Source organism: Molossus molossus, unplaced genomic scaffold, assembly GCF_014108415.1.
Source record: "Molossus molossus isolate mMolMol1 unplaced genomic scaffold, mMolMol1.p scaffold_m16_p_7, whole genome shotgun sequence".
Taxonomy (NCBI): Eukaryota; Metazoa; Chordata; class Mammalia; order Chiroptera; family Molossidae; genus Molossus; species Molossus molossus.
In genome coordinates this window covers 51,731,914-51,752,627 of record NW_023425401.1, presented here as the reverse complement: position 1 = coordinate 51,752,627, position 20,714 = coordinate 51,731,914, and the positions used below count along the sequence as shown (strand labels likewise).

Sequence of the window (20,714 nt, the reverse complement as noted above, 5' to 3'; positions counted from 1 at the left end):
TTTGATATCAAATAATTACTTAAAGTATAATTCTTTTATATGGCTAAAGCTATCACCAAAAAAGTACAGACGTTATTGGGACAAGAGTTGAAGCAGGTACCACTGAAAAGCTCTCTGGAAGTAAGAATAGCCAGGTCCCTTCTGTGGGCTATTCCTTAGAAAGACAGCAGTTGTCTGTGAGTAAGAAAGAGAAGCTGAAAGACTGCATCAAGAGTTGAAGATCACTTAATTCTGGCAGAATGAAAAGCACCAAAGACTTAGGGGTTTAGAAAGCTGACTCTAGCTGACGAACAGAACAAATGTTTTAATCTATCTCTTACTTGCCATGTGACTTTGAGAGAACTAGTTAACTCATACCTTGGTTTCGCATCTGTGAAATAATTACCTATGTTTTTTGGCTGTCATTGGCATTGACAAAAATATAAAATAAAAGGAGGCTTATTAAAATTTTTAAAGTTTATTTGAGCAAAAATCCATTTGAATTGGACAGCACCAAATAGGAAATGGTTAGGAGCTCTCCACCATCAGGAGTCAGGGAAAAGGCTTATATACAGAAAGTGTAGAAGCAAAGAAAGGAAATTAGTTGATTGGTTGTAGCTTAAAACTTAGTTGGCTGTTTGTGATTGGTTGTCTTACGTGTTTTGAGTTCATAACCTGGAGTCATTCATAGGCTTGGATTTCAGTTTGCTTAGGTAGACCATTAGGGCATTAGAGTCACATCAGTCTCATGGCCTTCTTCTTTAATTAATTTAATAGCATTAATGCATTTAATTTATGTAAATCACTTAAAAAAAACTATCTAGTGCCTGGCCTGCGTGGCTTAGTGGATTGAGCGTCGTCTCATGGACTGAGAGACCTGGGTTCAATTCCCGGTCAGGGCACATGCCCAGGGTTGACGGCTTGATCCCCAGCAAGTGGAGTGCAAGAGGCAGCCAATCGATGTTTCTCACATCGATGTTTCTATCTCTCACTCCCTTTCTTTCTCTCTAAAATATCTATAAAAACATATTTTTAAAAACTAGTATATATAAATGCTCAATGAATGTTATTTGTAATTATTAGAATTAGTTTTAAATATGTGAGTTTTGATTTATTCCATATCTTGATGAAGACAACTAAGGCAGCTTCTTTATGACAATCTAGTTAATAGCCAGCCACCTCCTTCCTCTTATAAACCTTTGTTTACAGTTTGTTTTTCTTCTTTTTGTTTTAATCCTCACCCAAAGATATTTCTCTATTTATCTTCAGATAGAGTAGGAGGGAGAAAATGGGAGGGAGAGAAAGGGAGAGAGAGAGAAACATTGATGTCAGAGGGACACATTGACTGTTTTTTCCCCGCATGACCCTGACCAGGGCCAGGGACAAACCACAACCGAGGTACATGTCTTTGGCTGAAATCGGACTCGAGCTTCATTGGTCCTCGGGGCCAATGCTCTACTGCTGAGCCAAACTGGTCAGGGCTACAGTTTGTTTCTCTATTCAGTGCTGTCCTGTGTAGAATAGTGTAGAGGGCAACTAAGATTACATTGTCTCAGGCCCAAAGTTGTACTGGTGGCCCTGACCTGATCATGTCCATTTCCCCAATTTTTAGGTAGACTATTTAAATATCTTTTAAGTCAGAAACAAAAGAATTCCCTCAAATCGACAGCTTTTATTTGTTTTTCCTTGGGGATCTTTTCCTTTAAGGATGATATGGGAAAGAGGAGGCTTCTACTGGTGTTTTTATCTGATCAAAGAATTCAAGTTACAGCAAGAATTGGTTTCTTCAACATTTGCATTAAAAACTTTGGTAGAAAAAGCAATGCTAATGAACATAAATGGTTAATTTTAAGTTATGCACTCATTTCCACAACTGAGTATAGCCAGACCTGAATTTTATTACTCATTTCTGATTCATTTCCCTTGCAACAATTTGTAAGAGCAAAACAAGAGAGAAGGAGCAGTGATTTTAAAAAGTCTTTATACATTCCTACATTTATAATTTAATAAGTCTTGGAAAATCTAACACTGCTATACTAATAGTTCTTTTCTTATTTTTAGATTGTTTCCACCGTTTCAAAGAGAACATTGTTTTCATCATGAATGCTAATAAAGATGAGAGACCAAAGTCCAAAAGCTACTATTTTTACCTTTTTCATGCCTCGGTGATGCTAAGTGTGACCACGCTGTTTCTTCCAGTCATTGGAACTTCTAAGCAAAATATTCCACGACTCAAGCTAACCTACAAAGGTAAATGTGTAAATGTTTTCAAATTGTCTTTTTGATTACTGTATTTCTTTTATTTAGCAATGCATGCTGACTTCACTGACATGTTTATAGTATTGGCATCAATTAGTAAATATATTATAGAACACAAAGGCCAATTATTTTTTACTTTTGTGAGGAAATTAGATGTCCAAACTGTTTATGTACATAGAGTTTTCATTCCATTATTTACAATGATCAACTACTTAGGAGTATAATTAGGAACTTTTGGTCTGAAAATTGTAATCAGTTTTGCATTAAAACAAATCAATTCCTAAAAACACACAAAAAATGCATTATTTTATATAGTTGCCTCTAAATAGTTTATGCCTATAAGGGATTTTTTATTAAACAGTAAAATGTCTTAAAAATATTAATACACTAAAATACCTTTAACATCTCAGGTGTATACTATTTTATTATTTAAAAACTGCAGTATCAAAGGCATAAAAGGATAAAGAACTATTTTAGAAATGAAATCTGCTATGCTAATTGTTTTTAATATTTAAATGAACATAAAAGTAAAGTTTGCATGTTATATTTAATCATCTTGTGTATATGTATGTATAATACATATATGTATGTATACATATATGAGAGAAGACAGAGGTGCCAAGTGTTATGCTCAAAGATTTATTTATTGTTTTCCATGATATACTCTTGGCTTCTTTAATACCTTAAATAATGAGAGGAATGTAGACTCTTTTCTGAAATTGGCAGGTAAATAATTATACTGATGATTTTTAAGACAACTTATTGTCAGCTTAAATTAAATATCAATAATAAAAGCTAATTTGATGTCAAATATAAATATAAGTGGGATTAGCATATTATACCCATTACACATTTGTATATGTTGGTAACATACTGTATTTGAGTTTTTATAGTCTTATTGAATTTCTAGAACAGATAAAACTAATCTATGGTTTTAAAAAATCAGAACTTTTTTTGGTCAAGGGGAGGATTGACTGTGAATGGATGAGAGAGGAAACTTGTATGGATTATTGAGACGTTCTCCATCCTGATAAGCATGTCAATCACACAAGTACATGGATCTTTCAAGCCTTTCATAGTACATATGTCAGGTTTGTTTATTTGCCTATATTTAAAATTATCTTAAGAAAGAAACAGAAAACAAATATTAAAACTAAACAATAAAAATATATAAAAAGTTTGAAAATAAAGATAATAAAGGAAAAAAGGACATATCTGATTCTATAATATAATGAATCATGCAAGAACATTGCACTGACAAGGTGAACTATGTAAAATAAATCAGACTTTCAAAGAAACTTTAACAGTAGTTAATAATCAGTAATTGTGTTTTTTTTAGGAACAAAGCAGTGGTATAAGGATTGTGTGTGAATTATGTCATTTCATCCTTATCCCCACCCTGTGAGATGGGAATTATTATCATTCCCTTTCTCTGTATGAGGTTACTCAGGTGCTGAGAAATTTGCCAAGGTCTCAAATTAGTTAGTTCATGGTTCAGCTCCTGAGTTAAACCCATTCTGCATAGAACCTCGATGCCTAATCCTATTTCTCAGACCTTAGACATAACTAGTGCTTCCCTGAGGCACTTACCTACATGAGTGAACTTTATAAAGTTTACAGAAGCATCATGATGATTATATGAGTTTTCTTTGTTAAACTTGAATGGAGTTGAGGAAGACCACATGTTCTATTTAAGATTACTGGATCGCCAAAAAAAGAGAAGAAAATCATTGGATGGCCAAAATAGATTTACAGATTTTGGATTTTTATACCCTTTGATAAATTTATGAAAAAAAGATAAATACCCAGCTGGTGTGGCTCAGTGGTTGAGCATCAACCCATGCACCAAGAGGTCATGGTTTGATTCCCATTCAGGGCACATGCCCAGGTTGTTGGTCTGATCCCCCATGGGGGGCATGCAGGAGGAGGCCAGTCTATGTTCTCTCTCATCGCTATTTCTATCTCTCTCTCCCTCTCCTTTCCTCTTTCTCTCTAAGATCAATAAAGAAAAATAAATAAATAAAAAGATAAGTAGATTGTCATTGTGATAATTGGTATACATAATCAAATTTTCATATAAGTGATTACTCAAATGCACTAAGCTGATCATTAAAAAATAACAGTCCTGGCTGGTTTAGTTAGTGGTTAGAGCCAAACAGTTGGTCAGCCCACCAACCAAAGAATCCCAGGTTCAATTCAGGCCAAGGGAATATATCTCAGTTGCAGTTGTCACTGGCCCCGGTTGGGATCATGCAGGTGGCAACCAATCAATGTGTCTCTCTCACATCAATGTTTCTCTCTCTCTCCCTCTCTCCCTTCCATTCTATCAGAAGATAAATGTAAAAAAAAATTAATAAATGACAAATCAATTATGAAAAATAGAAAAACATTAAGTTTTCCCCTAGTTAGATGGTTTTTCTGTATTAATACATGTTTTTGGACTTGGAATCAACCTTATAAGAATTTAAAGTCTTGTTTTATCTCTTATAGATTCTCATGCCTCTTAGCACCTGGTGCTTATATAAAAGGAGATCTGGTATGAGAACCATTCTTGTGATATGTTTCTTATATTCAGCATACTTCCGAAATGTATCTTTTAGGTTTTGATCTACATGAAGTTATCTACACATCAAAGGCCACTATACAGGAAAGATTGAATGCAGAGTGGGAATTATAGAAATCTCAACAGTGGCACACAAGCACAGGAACACTCCAGCTGGCTCCCCCGTGGCTGCTATTAGCCATTCATTTCCAGATTGTATGCTAGTAATAGAGTAGTCATCTTGGCTAGGAGAATTACTGGCACTCTTACTTCTCTTTCCACTTTAAAGAACACCTGGGTCCCCTCTTTGGAAACCATCAGTTCAGCACTATGAAGTCTACATTTCCCATCCACTTTTAAAATTTTCAACAGTTTTCCTCTCTACCTCTACTGTACCATATCTGAGAGGTTAGAAGGAAAGAAGTTTAAATCCTGACATACTGCTTTTTAAAATTGGACTATTCCTGAATGTACAAAGTTATGACATAAAAATTACTGCTAATTTAGGGTTATGGTGAGAAAAATGGCTTATAGACTGCTTTCTACTTATAAGATAATTGCAACTCTCCCTTATCATGTTCTATCTTTCTTTCTCTTATGATTCTGACCAATGAATTGAGATTGACTAGTACCACCCATTGCTTAGATAGTTTTGAGAGAGTGTAAAAATTCATACTTGGGCACTAAAACACTGGCAGAATGTGAGATTAGAAAAATCAGCCAAAATTTAAAAATTAAGATGGGCTTCAAAAGTAACTAATTTTTATAGGCAAAAAAATCAGCTTTGTCTTCTTCATTTTCCATAATTCACACTTCTTTAGGTGCTGATCAGAAACGTAGCTGGATCATTAGAGTTGGCTCTTTCAAACAGCTGGAAGATTATTTTGAGGGATTTCTTAAAGGCCAACAGAAATGTAATAACCATTTTATCCAAAGAATGCTTTTTGATAAAGACTTAGCTTTAAACCTGTAAATCCACAGGAGCTTGTTTGGTCCCACTGTCGTATAAAGAGATTTCTATTCAGTTGCATATTTTGAATTCTTGCACATTTATTCATGCTAAATCTGTTTCTTGAATAATAAATAAGAGACCTTGAGTCAGGATGTTCTACATTTCTGGATTTTGTGTTATAATATATATACATATATGAACATATATTAATATTTCTACAAGGTGGGTTTCTCACAGTGATTTGTACAGTTTATGATACAAATGAAGTAAAAATAATTTGTGAGCAATAACCTACTTCAATATTGTAATAGTATAAACATTTTCTATCTCACAGTCATTGGAAAGGAACTCATATAGGTTAAGGATATTTATACATAGAACCACTGGTATCTATAATGTTATTTGGAAAACTCCGGAAGATGAGATAAGTAACATAGCTAAAGAGGAAATGTACAATAACTTTAAAAAGGAAGAGAAAATGAAAGTTAACCAGTGTATAAAGATTCATTCCTTAATATCAATATAGTTTCTTTTATCCTTTTTTAAAAAATATATCTTTTTAGGCTTTCTTTTTCTTTTACTATTTTAGATTTTAGTATTAACTTATATTTGAATGGCTTATAATAGATATATAGATCTGTCATATATATGTGTGTGTGTGTGTGTGTGTGTGGTGTGTATGTAGTCTGCTTTTTATTGAATTTATTGGGGTTACATTAGTTAATAAAATTATATAGGTTTCAGGTATACAATTCTATAATATCATCTGTATATTGTTCTGTGTATTCACCACCCCAAGTTAATATAATTTGTTTTCTAATTACATCCTTTTGAGCCTGATATAATGAGCATTCAGATATCAATTCCATTTCAGTAACCCACCCCCATCCCCTGCCTCCAAAATCTTGTTATCTCAAAGAATCCCAGTAAACCTACAAAGCATCAGCTAGTCAACACTGAAACTAATCCACTTAGTAGTTACCATATATTCATTCATTCTACAAATATGTATTGAGCAATTCCTGTCCCTTGCAGTGTCCTCCTATATCAGAGAGAAGTCACTGTCCTTTTAAAATTTCTGTTCCAGATAGGGAGACAGACAACCAGCAAACAGACAAATGAATATTATTTATAATACGTAGTGGGATGTGCTCTGAAGAGTATAAAACAACAGGTGACCAGGTCCAGGAACTAATTAATGCATTAATTAATTCTAATAAGGTTGTTGTGAAGATGTGTTGATACATGTAAAGCACCTAAAACATTCTTTGGCAGAGTAAGCATTTAATATGTTGTCAGTGATTAATTTTTATGAGAAATGTCATTATCATGTTAGATGTTAACGGATGCTCTCAGGCCAAAGTTTTTCCTAGGTAAATAAGTTTGAAAATATATAGTTTTCTCTTGGGGGTTTACAACATATATTAAAATTACTTCTGTTTACTCCCTAAGCAGTTTCTACTAGAGTAGTTTTCCTAGGTGAAGTACCACCCACAGATTGTGAATTTATTAAAGACACATTTCAGAGTTTTTACCTTGTGGACTTCTGGTTGTTAACAAGCTCTTATAGTTAAAAAGGTCATCATTGACCTTGATTAAAGTAGTATCTTTGAGTAGTTCATAGCCCTTAGCATGGGTTAAAATGAATCATAAGATAATTTATGAGTTCAGATATGTATTCTGGGCATTTATTTTTTATTTTTACTTTGCTAATTTATTAATTTATTTTTTAATCCTCACCTGACAATATTTTTCCACTGAACTTTTTCAGATAAAGTAGGAGGGAGGGAGGAAGGGAGAGAGAGAGAGAAACATTGATGTGAGAGAGACACATCGATTGGTTGCTTCCCACACAACCCTGACCAGGATTGGGGATTGAACCCGAAACTGAGGTACATGTCCTTGACCACGAATTGAACACAATACTCTTCGGTCTGTGTGCTGACGCTCTAACTGCTGAGCCAAACCAGCCAGGACTGGGCATTTTTTTTAAATAGTGGGAAAAGAATATTGCTTGTTGTGAAAATGTTCCCCTAAATAACTCAGTGAAGAAGCATATCAATCTTGTATTAAGAATTCCCATATATATATTTGCAATAAAGCAAGTCGCTGATAGTTTAATTTTGGTGGATGTGCCATGTTTGAATGGACTCACTTGTTTACCCAGATATATTTTCTCTAAACTGAGACTGTGTAGTTGGGCCTTCATAGGTTTAAGAGTTCAAGGATAATTTGCTATTTAACTGTCAACAGCTCATAACAATAGTTTCTGAATGTTCACTATGTTTTTGGCATTGTTCTGACAATAAGGGGATATATTAGCAAACAGAAGAGGCAATATTCCCAGTTATGTAGTTTATAGTCTGATATGGAAGGCAGACCATACATAAGTACATTATAGAGCAGGATAGAGGATGATCATTACTAAAGAAAAATAAATGAAGAATAGAGAGTGGTGAGGTTTAGTAGTCAGGGAAGAGTTCACTAAGACAGTGATGTAAGACAGTGATGTTCCCACAAATATGTAAAGAACAGTTGAAAGTCATGTAGATAAGTGGGAAATAAATATTGTTTTTGACTAAAGGAACAGCAAATGCGAAGGCCCTGAGGTAAAAAAAAAAAAAAAAAAAAAGGTTTCTGGCATGTTCAGGGCTCCTAGAGAAGGCACCATGGCTAAACCACAGTGGCATGGCTGAAAGAAGATTGATTATATTAAAGAGTTAATAGAAGGTACTAAGATTATTCCTTCCACTGTTGCCATTGTTAAAACACTGATTTTTCATCTGAGTGTTATGGGATTTTATTGAAGATTTTTGAGCACAGAGGTGACATGATCTGACTCTCGTTATAGACTCGCTCTGGTTTCTGTGTTGTGCATACACTAAAAGGGAGAGATCAGGGAAATAAGGAATCAGGTGGAGGCTATTGTTATAATCCATTCTATGGACCAGACTGATTGCAGGGGAGGAAGAAGAAGAGGATATGAGGGTAGAGCCAACAGTATTTGCTGACGAAATGAGATAGAGATATAAAATCGGACTCATCAGTATTTTTGTTTGTTTTTAGTTTAAGGGTGAAGTTACTATTAATTGAGATGGCAAAGACTGTGAAAGAAGTTGGTTTGGGGAGATCAAGTGGACACATTTATTTGAGAAGGTTATGAGATATCTAAGGGAGATGTCAAGAAGGCTTATGAGTCTATAGCTTCTGCAGTTTATGGGAGATGACAACTGAAGATAGGAATTTGGCAGAGAGCCTATAAACATTTTTTTAAATTTAATTTGCTCTTAAAAGTTGTTTAGTATAGTAAAAAAAAGTTGCTATATTGAAATAATACATCACATTGGCATTTTAATTTTGAAAAAAAAATATTCAGTAAAATTATGGTAAATATGTTAGACTGAGCTGGCTGTCTTTTTTGTATTCATTTATTTACTTTTTATTAATTAATTAATTAATTAATTAATTAATTAATTTTTGTTACAGATGTTTCACCTTTTTCTCCCTTCACAGTATTGTTCTCTGTGTCTGATTGTTATGCATATATACATGTAAGTTCTTTGGTTTATCTGTTCCCACCTCACCCTCCCTTTCCTCTGAGGTTTGGCAGTCTGTACCCTACTTCCAGGTCTCTTGGTCTATTGTTCATCAGCTTATTTTGTTCATTATATTCCACAAATAAGTGAGATCATGTGATATTTGTATTTTTCTGATTGGCTTATTTCACTTAGCATAATACTCTCCAGGTCCTTCCATGTCATCTGAATCTGCAGATTGCTTTGGGTAGTATGGAGATTTTAATGGTTTTAATATTTCCAAACCAAGAACATGGTATATGTTTCCACTTTTTTATATCTTTCTCTTTTTCTTTTTTCTGAGAACAGGTCTTTTACCTCCTGGTTAAGTTTGTTCCTATGTATTTCTGTTGTTGCAATGGTAAATATTGCTTTTTTAGTTTCCCTTTTTGAGTGTTCATTATTGGTGTATAAGAATGCCATTGATTTGTGGATGTTAATTTTGTATCTTGCTACTTTGCCAATTTCATTTATTAATTCTAGTAGATTACAATATCATGTGATGTGCGGATAATGACAGTTTCACTTCCTCCTTTCCAATTTGGATCCCTTTTATTTTTCCTTCTTGTCTAATTGTTGTGGCTAAGACTTCCAGTATTATGTTAAAGTGGGCATCCCTGTCTTGTTCCTGTTCTTAAGGGAAATGCTTTTAGTTTTTGACCATCGAGTATGATATTGGCTGTAGGTTTTTCCATATATGACCTTTCTTATGTTGAGATATTATCCTTCTAGTCCCACTTTGATGACTGTTTTTATCAGAAATGGCTGCTGGATTTTGTCAAATGCTTTTTCAGCATCTGTTGCTATGGTCATATGATTTTTATCTTTCATTTTGTTTATGTGGTGTATCACATTTATTGATTTGTGAATATTGTACCAGCCTTACATCCCTAGGATGAATCCTACTTGGTCATGATGAATAATTTTTTAATGTATTGATAGATTCGATTTGCTAATATTTTCTTAAGGATTTTGGCACCTATGTTCATCAGGGATATTGGTTTGTAGTTTTCTTTCTTTATAGTATCTTGGTCTGGTTTTAGAATTAGGATTATGCTAGCCTCATAAAAAGAGTTTAAAAATCTTCCCTCTTCTTGAGTTTTTTTTTTGTTTGTTTTTGTTTTAAATAATTTGAGAATAATTAGTTCTTTTTTGAGTGTTTGGTAAAAGTCCCCTGTGAAGCCATCCAGGCCTGGGCTTTTGTTTGCTGGAAGTTTATTTTATTGATTACATCTTCAATTTTCTTAGTTGTTATTGGTCTATTCAAGTTATCTGTCTCTTCCCAGTTCAGTTGTGGGAGACTGTGTGATTCTAGAAATTCCATTTCACCTAGGTTGTCTAATTTGTTGGTGTATAATTGTTCATAGTATTTTTAAATTTAATTAATTTATTTTTGTTACAGATGTTTCTCCTTGTTCCCCCATTGACACCTTCCTCCCGTTCCTGCCCCTGCCCCTTCACTCTCCAGCATTGTTGTTTATGTCCATGGTTATGCTTATATGCATAAGTTCTTTGTTTTATCTACTCCCTCCCCCTCGCCTCCTCCTCTGAAGTTTGTAAACAGTTGATTGGGTTTTTTTTTTTTTTTTTTCCTTTATTGATCTTACAGAGAGAGGAAACGAGAGGGAGAGAGACATAGAAATATTGATGAAAGAGAACATTGATTGGCTGCCTCCTGCATGTCCCAATTGGGGATCAGGCCCACAACCTGGGCATGTGTCCTGACTGGAAATTGAACTGGTGACCTCTTGGTGCATGGATCGATGCTTAACCACTAAGCTACACCGGCTGAAGTGTTCATAGTATTTTTTAACAATTGTTAGTATTTCTGTGGTCTAGGTTGTTACTTCTCTTTTGCATCTGATTTTGTTTATTTGGTTTCTCTATCTTTGTTTCTTGGTGAGTCTAGATAAAGGTTCATCAATCTTGTTTATCTTTTCAAAGAACTAGCTCTTTGTTTCATTGATCTTTTGAATTGTTTCTTTAGTCTCTATGTCATTTATTTTCACTTCTGACCTTTACTATTTTCTTTCCTTCTACTTGATCTGGGTTTTTCTTTTTGTTTACTTTCTAGTTCTTTAAGCTGTAGGGACAGTCTATTAGAAATTTTTCTTGTTTCTTGAAGTAGGCCTATAGTGCTATGAACTTCCCTCTCAAGACTGCTTTCACTGCACCCCACAAATGTTGTGTGTTCCTTTTCATTGGTTTCCAGGAACTGTTTTATTTATTCCTTTATCTCCTTGGTAATCCATTCATTGTTTAATGACATGCTATTTACCCTCCATGTGTTTAGATGTTTGAGTGTTTTATTGTAATTAATTTATAGTTTTCTGCCATTGTGATCTGAAATGATGCTTAATATGATTTCAGTCTTCTTGAACTTGTAGAGATTTAGTTTGTGTCCTAACATGTGGTCTATCTTTGAGAATAGCCCATGTGCACCTGAGAAGAATGTGAATTCTGCAGTTTTGGAGAGTAATTCTTTGTAAATATCTATTAAATTAATTTGATCCAGTACATCATTTAGAGTCTCTGTTTCTTTGTAAATTTTTGTGTAGAGGATCTATCCAGTGATGTCATTGGGGTTTCGAAATCCCCTGCTATGATTGTATTGCTGTTGATTACTCCTTTAAAGTCCTCCAGAAGTTTTTACATGTATTTTGATGCTCCAATATTGGGTTCATATATGTTTACCAAGGTTTTATCCTCCTGTTGGATAGATCCTTTCAATATTTTGTAGTGGCCTTCTTTGTCTCTAGTTATACCTTCATTTTGAAGTCTATTTTATCAGATATGAATAATTTTACCCCAGCTTTCTTTCATTTCCATTTGCTTGGAAAATTTTTTTTCATCTTTTCACTTTCAACCTGTGTGAGTCTTTTGTTGTGAGATGTGTCTCTTATGAACAACAGATATAGGAGTCATGCTTTCTTATCCATTCAGCTACTGAGTATTTTGATTGGATGATTTAATCCATTTACATTTAAGGTTATTATTGATCTATACTTATTTATTGCTATTTTAATTTATTATTTCTGTCTTTATTTTTTCTGCTTATTACAGCAGGCCTTTTAACATTTCTTGCAGTACTAGTTTGGTGCTAATATATTCCCTTTGCTTTTTTTCATCTGGGAAGCTCTTTATTTCACTTTTATTTTGAATGATAGACTTGCTGGATAGATCAGTCTGGAATTTAGATCCTTGTTTTTCTTGATCTTAAATACTTCATGTCATTGCCTTCTGGTCTTTAGTGTTTCTTTTGAGAAATCAGCTGATAGCCTAATTGGGGCTCCCTCTTTGTCTTTAATTTTTGACTTTTTAATTATGATATATCTTGGTGTAGGCCTCTTTGGGTTCTTCTTACTTGGGGTTCTATGTGCTTACTCAGCTTATATGTTTTTTTTCTTCACCAAGTTAGGTAAGTTTGCTGCCACTATTTCTTGAAATATATTCTCTAACTCTTGCTCATTTTCCCCTTCTTCTGGCACTCTTATGATGCAGATGTTGTTACATTTTATATTGTCCCATGATTCATGTAAACTGTCTTCCTTTTTAAAAAATTGTTTTTTTCTTTTGGTTCTCTGATTGAGCTTCAGGTTGTAGCCCTCAACTAAATAAAAAATCCCTTAAGTGGGCAGCATAAGAGGATTTCCAGTGGGTGAGTCAATTGTTTTCCCCTGGGTTAAAGTTGCTTTGAGAAGAAAGTAGTTTCTATAGTGTGGGTTATTGGCTCAGTATAGGGATTCAGGCTAGCCTATAAACCTTTTTAAATCTTTGAGACTCTGTCGATGACCAGGAGATGTGGAATAATTCAGAGGATTGAGTTCTGGGATACTCTCAAGACAAGAAATTAAAGAAAGAAAGAATGAGCATGAAAGTGAACTGAAAAGAAATAACCAGGTATGTGAGAGAAGCCAGGAGTTGTAGTATATAGGACATTAGATTTAAAAAGTGAAGGAAAAGGGATGATCTGTAATGTCATATTCAGCTAATATGTTATGAAAGATGACAAATAAAAATTAACATGAGATTTAACACCAAAAGTTCATTGTTGTTTATGAAAATAGTGTCTGAATGTGGGACTCATAACACAATTAGATGGATTCTTATAAGCATAGGCTAAGGGGCTAGAGACAATTATAGATTATTTTTTTCAAAGGCTTTTCTTGTAAGGGAGACATGGGCAACAGTAGCTGGAAGGACAATGTGCTCAAGAGACTTGTTTTTCATGCAATAAATAACATATTTATATGCTAACTGAAATGATCTAGGAGAGGAAAAATGGATGATTTAGAAGGGATATGGGATAATCCACACTATTAAAGAAGATGAAAATATTAAAGAAACTCCTTTTTATTCCCCTTAAAAATTAAGCTACTTTTAGAACATAAGTAAATAAAGTGGCTTGTTTTGTATAATAAACTGTTATTGCCTTCATTATCAGTGTCAACTATTGTCTACATGGAAAAAGAGCATAAACAGATATAAATATATTCAAGGAGGAATATGCTCAATTTGATATAGTGATATAGGTTGAAAGTACTATATATGTTTAGAAAATTGATATATAAGGATTTGAAGATAAAACTCTAGAAAGAAAAAATAATAACCCTAGGGTCACATACGTAGATAATTAAAAACCTAGCCAATTTGACTCAGTAGTTAGAGCATCAGCCCTCAGACTGAAGGATTGGTGGTTTGATTCCCTGTCGAGAACCTGGGTTGCAGGTTTGATCCCCAGCCCCAGTCAGAGTTGTGTGGGAGTCAACCAATCAATATGTGTCCCTCTTCCATCAATGTTTCTCTCTCTCTCTTCCTCCCTCCCTTTCACTCTAAAAATCAATAGAAATATTTCCTCAGGTGAGGATTAACAACAACAACACTAAACAACTTGTATTACAACTTGCCTGTATCCAACCCTATTATTTGATAATAATTGAAATCAATTTCAATATATGTGGAGCACTGTTCTAAACATTATTGATCTGTGGAGGTTCATGAAGTAGTGGAAATTACACAATAATTTGACGTAACATATACTGTCCTCTTGCCATACAAATATCATTCATTATAAAATGCATTCCTGGACTTAAGAAGATCCATAAAAATCACTGAAGTCTGCAGTGGTCAGGGATGTCCTAGCAGGGTCAATGAGTCCTATCTCATGGGACACTTTGGTTGTGTCTTTGGTTATGCATAAATGTGGAAGGGACTTTAGATGGGCCATAGCATAAATTAAAAAAAAATTTTTTTGAGGATTAAACCCAGTCAACAATTTTTTTGGTTAAAAAGTTTTCTTTGAACAGATTTTATATGTAGTTGGTTTACTTTTTAGGAGATAAAAAGTTTTATATGCAAGTATTTATTTTATGACTTTCACCTACCTACAATTTGGCTCTGATTCCTTAGGTCTTATTAAAAGAATTTTTACAGTAAGATTCTTTTAATACATGTGTAAAATATAAATTTTTGGACATTTTAAAAATGAATGGTATAGGGTCCTTTTAACAGAAAATTTGACAAATAAATGGCTCTCTGTTTCTTAATTAGTAACATACATTTTGCCTTTTTATGAGTCCATTCAACATGTTGATTTAATTCTATTAATTCATAAGAGGCATACATTAGAACTAAAGTATTTTTTACTTATAGAGAAAGATACTCATAAGGAGCTTTATTTGACTAAAGCCACAGTGTGCTAGACACAGTAAAGAAAATAAGATAAATATTTCAGTAATCCCAATGGAATGGTGATGTGGAAGAAGCAATAGGAGTGAACTTGTCTGTGAGTTGTTTTGGAAAAGATATTGTTTCTTCTAAGTAATGCTAAACCTTAAAATATAAACTATAGCTGTCATAGCTAATGGGGATTAGAGTTAGAAGATCATGGATAGATTTTATCTCTTTCTCTGACATATAATGTTTGTGCTGCATTTAAATGATTATTTGTTCTGAGTCTAGGTTTTCTCATTTGGAAATTAGTGATAATCCGTGTTGTCCTTGAGATCAAATTAAATAATATAGGAAATGTTCCTTAGATGTTATAAAGTACAAAATGGATGTTATGTGAGGCTTCAAAGGGAGAGCAAGTATATATTATTGAATTGATTGAAGTAAGATATGAAGAAAATTTAAGGTCTTTAAAAATAGAATTATATTCAGGCATCATTGCTAGAATTTTTGCTGCCACAGGTAACAGAAAATTTGCTTTAAAATCAGTAATAAATCATAAGTTGTCATCTTTGAATCTTCCTTCCAGGTTAATGCATATTAAATGAATATACTTTCCTTCTTTGTATGAAAAAACAGGGGCCAAGAGAAGTTTATATACATCATTGATTTAAACTAAGCAGGTCATTTATCACTCACAGCAGTTAAGTTTGTTATAACTTAATTAAGCTAAGGATGTACAGATTTGACCAATAGAGAATTGTAAAAAAAATAATAATAATAATTTGATTATCTTGCATAAATTACTACATGCCATCATTTAAAGGTTTGAGAGAACTTCTCAAATGAAGAAGGAAGGAATTCAGCTCTTCAGACCACAATGTTGTTTAGCTTTTCTGTTTCAACTGTGGTTCAAGGACCAGTAGCATCAGCATAATCTGGAAGTTTGTTAGAAATGCAGAATCTCAGGCCCCCTCCCAAACTTCTAAATGAATCATATTTAAACAAGAATCCCAGCTGATCTGAATGTTTGTTAAATCTTAGGAAGCACTGTTCTAGAGTTTGTTTCAGAACTACTTCCCCCACATACACACACATGAGCATTTGAAGATCATAACGGGAACCTAATCATGCAAACATTACAGCTGCAATTGGATCTTCAAATGGCACATTAATTTCTCTGAATTATTAATAAGCCTGAAATAAATCTTGGATTAGATGGAGGGAAGGTAAGCAAATGCAAACAAGAATCACTTGTTTGGAAAATCATTAGTTAAATTTTTATTAGACTTATGTTCAAGAAGTGGTCATATATTACAACAGTAATTTAGACATTATTTTTATCTATACGGGCTTCTAATCTTTTTAAGGGACAAAATAACTGACTGCCAAAAGATTAATGCCATAAGATTGGGGTATCTAAAAGCAAACATTTGCAAGGATTTCAGAGGTAGTTGGGTATGAAATTGAACTTTGAGCATTGGGGGAAACTTGGGGTTTGTTGAATGAAGTGTATGTTGGCATTGAAGGACTTTGATCATGAAATTGACTGACTTAATTGTGATTTACGGGGAATAGATAAAATTGGCAGCATTATGTGGTAAGAATTGGTGAGGGAGGGGCACATAGACCTAGATTGTTTATGAGTCTGTTACAGTAATTTAGAGAATACTAACTAATATAAATCTTAGCCTGGCTGACATATTTGATGAGAGGAATAAGAATTTGCATGACAGAATCCATAATGCTTTAAAATTAGCTGAATATTGGTAAGAGTGAAATGAAATAGACTTAAAGGTGTCAATTTTTTGAATATGGGGAAAACAAGTAAGGGAATACAGAAGAGAACCTACAAATTATTTTGATCATTTGATCTTGGGGACAAGGTTATGTCATGAAAGTCGGTAGGATGAGAGGGTTGCAGGAAAATGACAATGCATAACAGGCTCCTGGAAATTTTGAACCACAACTTTGAAGAACCCATAAGGTTTAGGTTTATCTATTTTGAAGCCATCAGTAGAACACTATGAATTTATGGCAGAAAAATCATTTATGAGAAACATCATTTCTTATACCCTACAAATAATGCCTGAATTTCAGGGGAGTGCTGTTTTATGGTGTACTTTTAATCTCCCTCTTGGAAGTCTATGTGCATATTCTGATGCAAATTCCCTGCACATCTATACCAAAATTATCCTCTTTTGGCAGTTGATCAGAGGACTCTTCCTGGAGAAAACCTAGAGAAAAGTTCTACAGATAATTGACATCTGTTTATTCTGACTGAATAACCAAACTGAAAATTTTCTGTATCAATGGAAATTAAATTTTAGATCAGATTTCACACTGAGTAACAAGTATGATGAACAAAAACAAACAAATGAAAACCAACAACAGCAAAAACAAAGCCAAGACATATTCAGGTCAATTATTTAAAATTCCATAATAGCAATAGTGAGCTGGTGATTCAAATAACTATCAGAAAAAATAGAAGACACATTTAAAGGCTTGGGATACATAAAGCATCAGACTTCTTAACTGTGACTTTGGGAGCCTGAAGATAGTATATAAAGCCTCAGAGCTCTGAGGATGAATGCTATTCAACCCAGAATTCTGTAGTTGGCACAACTATCAATAAAAGTAAATTAAAAACACTTTCACACATGGAAAGTTTCCAAGATATAAGTCTCAGTCAGCCTTTCTTAGAAACTTCTGGAGTTGTGCTCACCAAAATAAGAAAATAAATCAAAGGGGAAAATGTGACATCCAGGATTCATAATAGAAGACAGGTAGATGGAAGTTTGAGGTAGCTGTTCCTCAGGCCAGAAAACAGCCAGTTCAGATTATAGAAAGAGAAAGAAAGGCCTTAAAAGTAATATCTTCAGGAGAAAAAATTAAAACACTGACAGAATTTCATCTGAAAAGTTTATGGAGGCCTTTTTTAGAATGTGGAAAGATTTGAGCGTGATCTTATAGAAAAATAAACAAAGTAATAATTGGGAAATTATTAATAAAGGCAACTTTTTTCCCCCATGAATAATCAGAAAACACTACTTTTCTAAATAGGAAATAATGTTTACCTTGCAATAGTAATGGAATCATTAAATGCAGGTTTCATAAAAATGGACATATAATGTTAAGTGCTTGGTTGGAAAGAGAGTTAGCACAAAGGTGAAGTTCTCAACTTCTATAAACAGAAACTCAATGGAAATGTCTAAAAATGACATTTTAAAATAGTAGTACATACATATTAGATGTAATTATGAAAATTAATAGAAAAAATCTAAATATGTTAATATGAGGGGTAGTTTGGGGGTGGACAGAGGATGGGAGAGGAGACAGACGGGTTTATATATGCCTTTTAACATTACTTTTTGATATGCATATGCTTAACTTTGATTAATAAAATTAGTTTTTAAAGTAATATTTAAAAATATTATCTTTTCAGTTATTCTCATAACTCTTTGCTTTATAAATTAATTTGTGGTGATCTTAGCTTGAGGAAGTTTTGCTCTGGTCACATTTGTCTTGCTTTATAGAATCAGTAGTAGAGGTGTATTAAGGTATGACTTTCTGAGTTTTTAAAAATTGAATTCACATAATTGACTGAAAACAAATCCACATTCGTTTGTGACATTTTTATTTTATTTTAAACATGTCTTAAAATTTGAAAAGGAAGAAATTCTCAATACTTCGAAGGGAGTTACAAAAATAATTGTCAAAGCAGAATCAATCTTCTTGTGAATTATCCTCTCAACTATTTCTGAGAAAGTTTATTTTATCACATTGTTCTTCCATTGTTCTTCTGGAAATGTAGTAAGTATTTTATAATGCTAACCTTTTAAAAACTTTTAATAGATTTTTTTAGAGAAAGACAAAGGGAGAAAGAGAAGGAGAGAGAGAGAAACATCAGTTTGTTGTTCCACTTATTTATGCATCCATTGGTTGCTTCTTGTATGTGCTTTGACTGAAGATGAAACCATCAACCTTGGCATATCTGGTCAACATTCTAACCACCTGAGTGAGCTACCTGGCCAGGGCAATGCTAACCTTTTTTTAGAGGTCAGTAGGAAAAAATGATCATAGTAAAGCTTTTGAGAATTCTAAAGGCCTCATTCTTATTCAAAGTAAAAATGTAAAAGGTCTCATAATCATAAATTATGAATCATATGTGATGAATTATCTTAAACATCTACTATTGAAGCTAGCCGAATACAAACGAACCTGGATATAGATGGAAATGTGACAGCGTAAAGCTGCCACACTCCTGCTTCGCGTCCTATCTTGGCAAGACATAGCTCTGATGATATAATAGGCTTTGTTTCTAATTTATGTTTCTCTGTGTGGTATCATCTGATTTATTATTGACGTAGATAATGATCTGTGTAAGACCTAATGAACCAAATGGTCCAACAACCCATTGCAGAAGATTAAATGAGAATTCTTTTTCTGATTGGGACTTGCATTTGCAGGAAGAAACCACGGTTGCGCTTCTAATCTAGGAAAGTATAATGATAATAGAATACGCACCTCTAACTTTGTAGTAGCCTTTTGTAAGGACTTTAGGTTTAACTAATATTCTTTCTTTATATACTTGATAATTTTTGAGCAGTTAGCTCTGGAGAGTACATGTATATAGATAGAAATTAATTGGTATTTTTGATAAGTGGAGGTAACCAAAATCTTTTCATATGATCTCAAGCCTCAGAAAATCAATTGGAAGGGGGAGGGGGAGCAATTTAAAATGAATTCATTTTTCAAAGGATGAATCCAAGAGAGAATTCATGCTTTTTCTTGAACCAAAAGCTGGACAATCAAATACCAGTTCACAGAGAGCCAAAGGACTCAGTGAGCTACAGCATTAGGGACTAATTTTCCTTTTAGAATGCACAGTTTGCTCTCTTCACTCAATTCCTGATCCAAACTGAGAATAGGCTTTTGGGGGTGGGGGGGGAGCGGTTTAGGTAGCCAAAACATTTCTGGAAAGTATTGAAAGAAGGAATTTCATAGAAGGAATCTTTGAATACTAACAGACAGCATGAAAGCCCTGGGAATTCAGAGATCAAGGGGAGAAGCTGAATTTATGGTGAAGGCAGAAATAGAATTTCTTTACTCTTTTACTTAGACAGCTTTGCAGAGAACACACTGGACATGTGACTGCATTTAAGAAACCTCAGAACTGCCCGACTGATGTAACAGTGAGATCCTTGAGGAGACAGAGGAGTGGGTGGGGAAGAATTTGTGCTGAATGTCCTGAGGTGGTAGGAAAAACGCCTGGGTTTTGACCTGGATTCACTGTTGGTTGTAAGCTATCTCTGCTGAGGAAGTTTTCTCTCCTTAGACTGGGATAGACTGGAAATTGACTTTTCTCAAAGGTGATTTTCTTTACCCCATGAAGTTCTGCCTTCAATAACCTAGATTTTTCTCTTTAAAAAAAAGGCTTCCTGTTAAGTGTTTTTTGTGCTTTTTTTTTAAGATTATGGGAAGCCATTTTTAGCTACATAGCCTTCTCATGAGAGAAACTGTCAGCTCCACCCAGTCAAGATTTCTGGCAATAAATGCAGGGTTTCAAGGGTTTGGGATCTCGTTCATTTAACAGTCCAAGATTGAGGAAGTCTTTGTTGTTTAATCCAAAATTTATTAGATTCAATGTGACTAACCACTCCCTTCCTTTCTGGGGCAAAAAGAAAAAATGTAGATCATCAGGTCAAATGTTTTCTCAGGTTGCATGAACAGTTCT

At 33.8% G+C, this 20,714-nt stretch overlaps 1 protein-coding gene across 1 annotated transcript in view; it reads left to right on the top strand.

Annotated features, from left to right (window-relative positions):
* The first annotated feature begins 2,054 nt into the window (after window positions 1-2,054).
* The window catches only part of SEMA3D (semaphorin 3D), a 155,337-nt gene continuing 136,677 nt past the window's right edge, over window positions 2,055-20,714 (top strand). Inside the window, exon 1 of the mRNA XM_036247468.1 lies at window positions 2,055-2,229. Within this exon, the coding sequence (XP_036103361.1) occupies window positions 2,079-2,229 (151 nt within the window). The 5' untranslated portion in view covers window positions 2,055-2,078. The remainder of the gene's footprint in view (window positions 2,230-20,714) is intronic.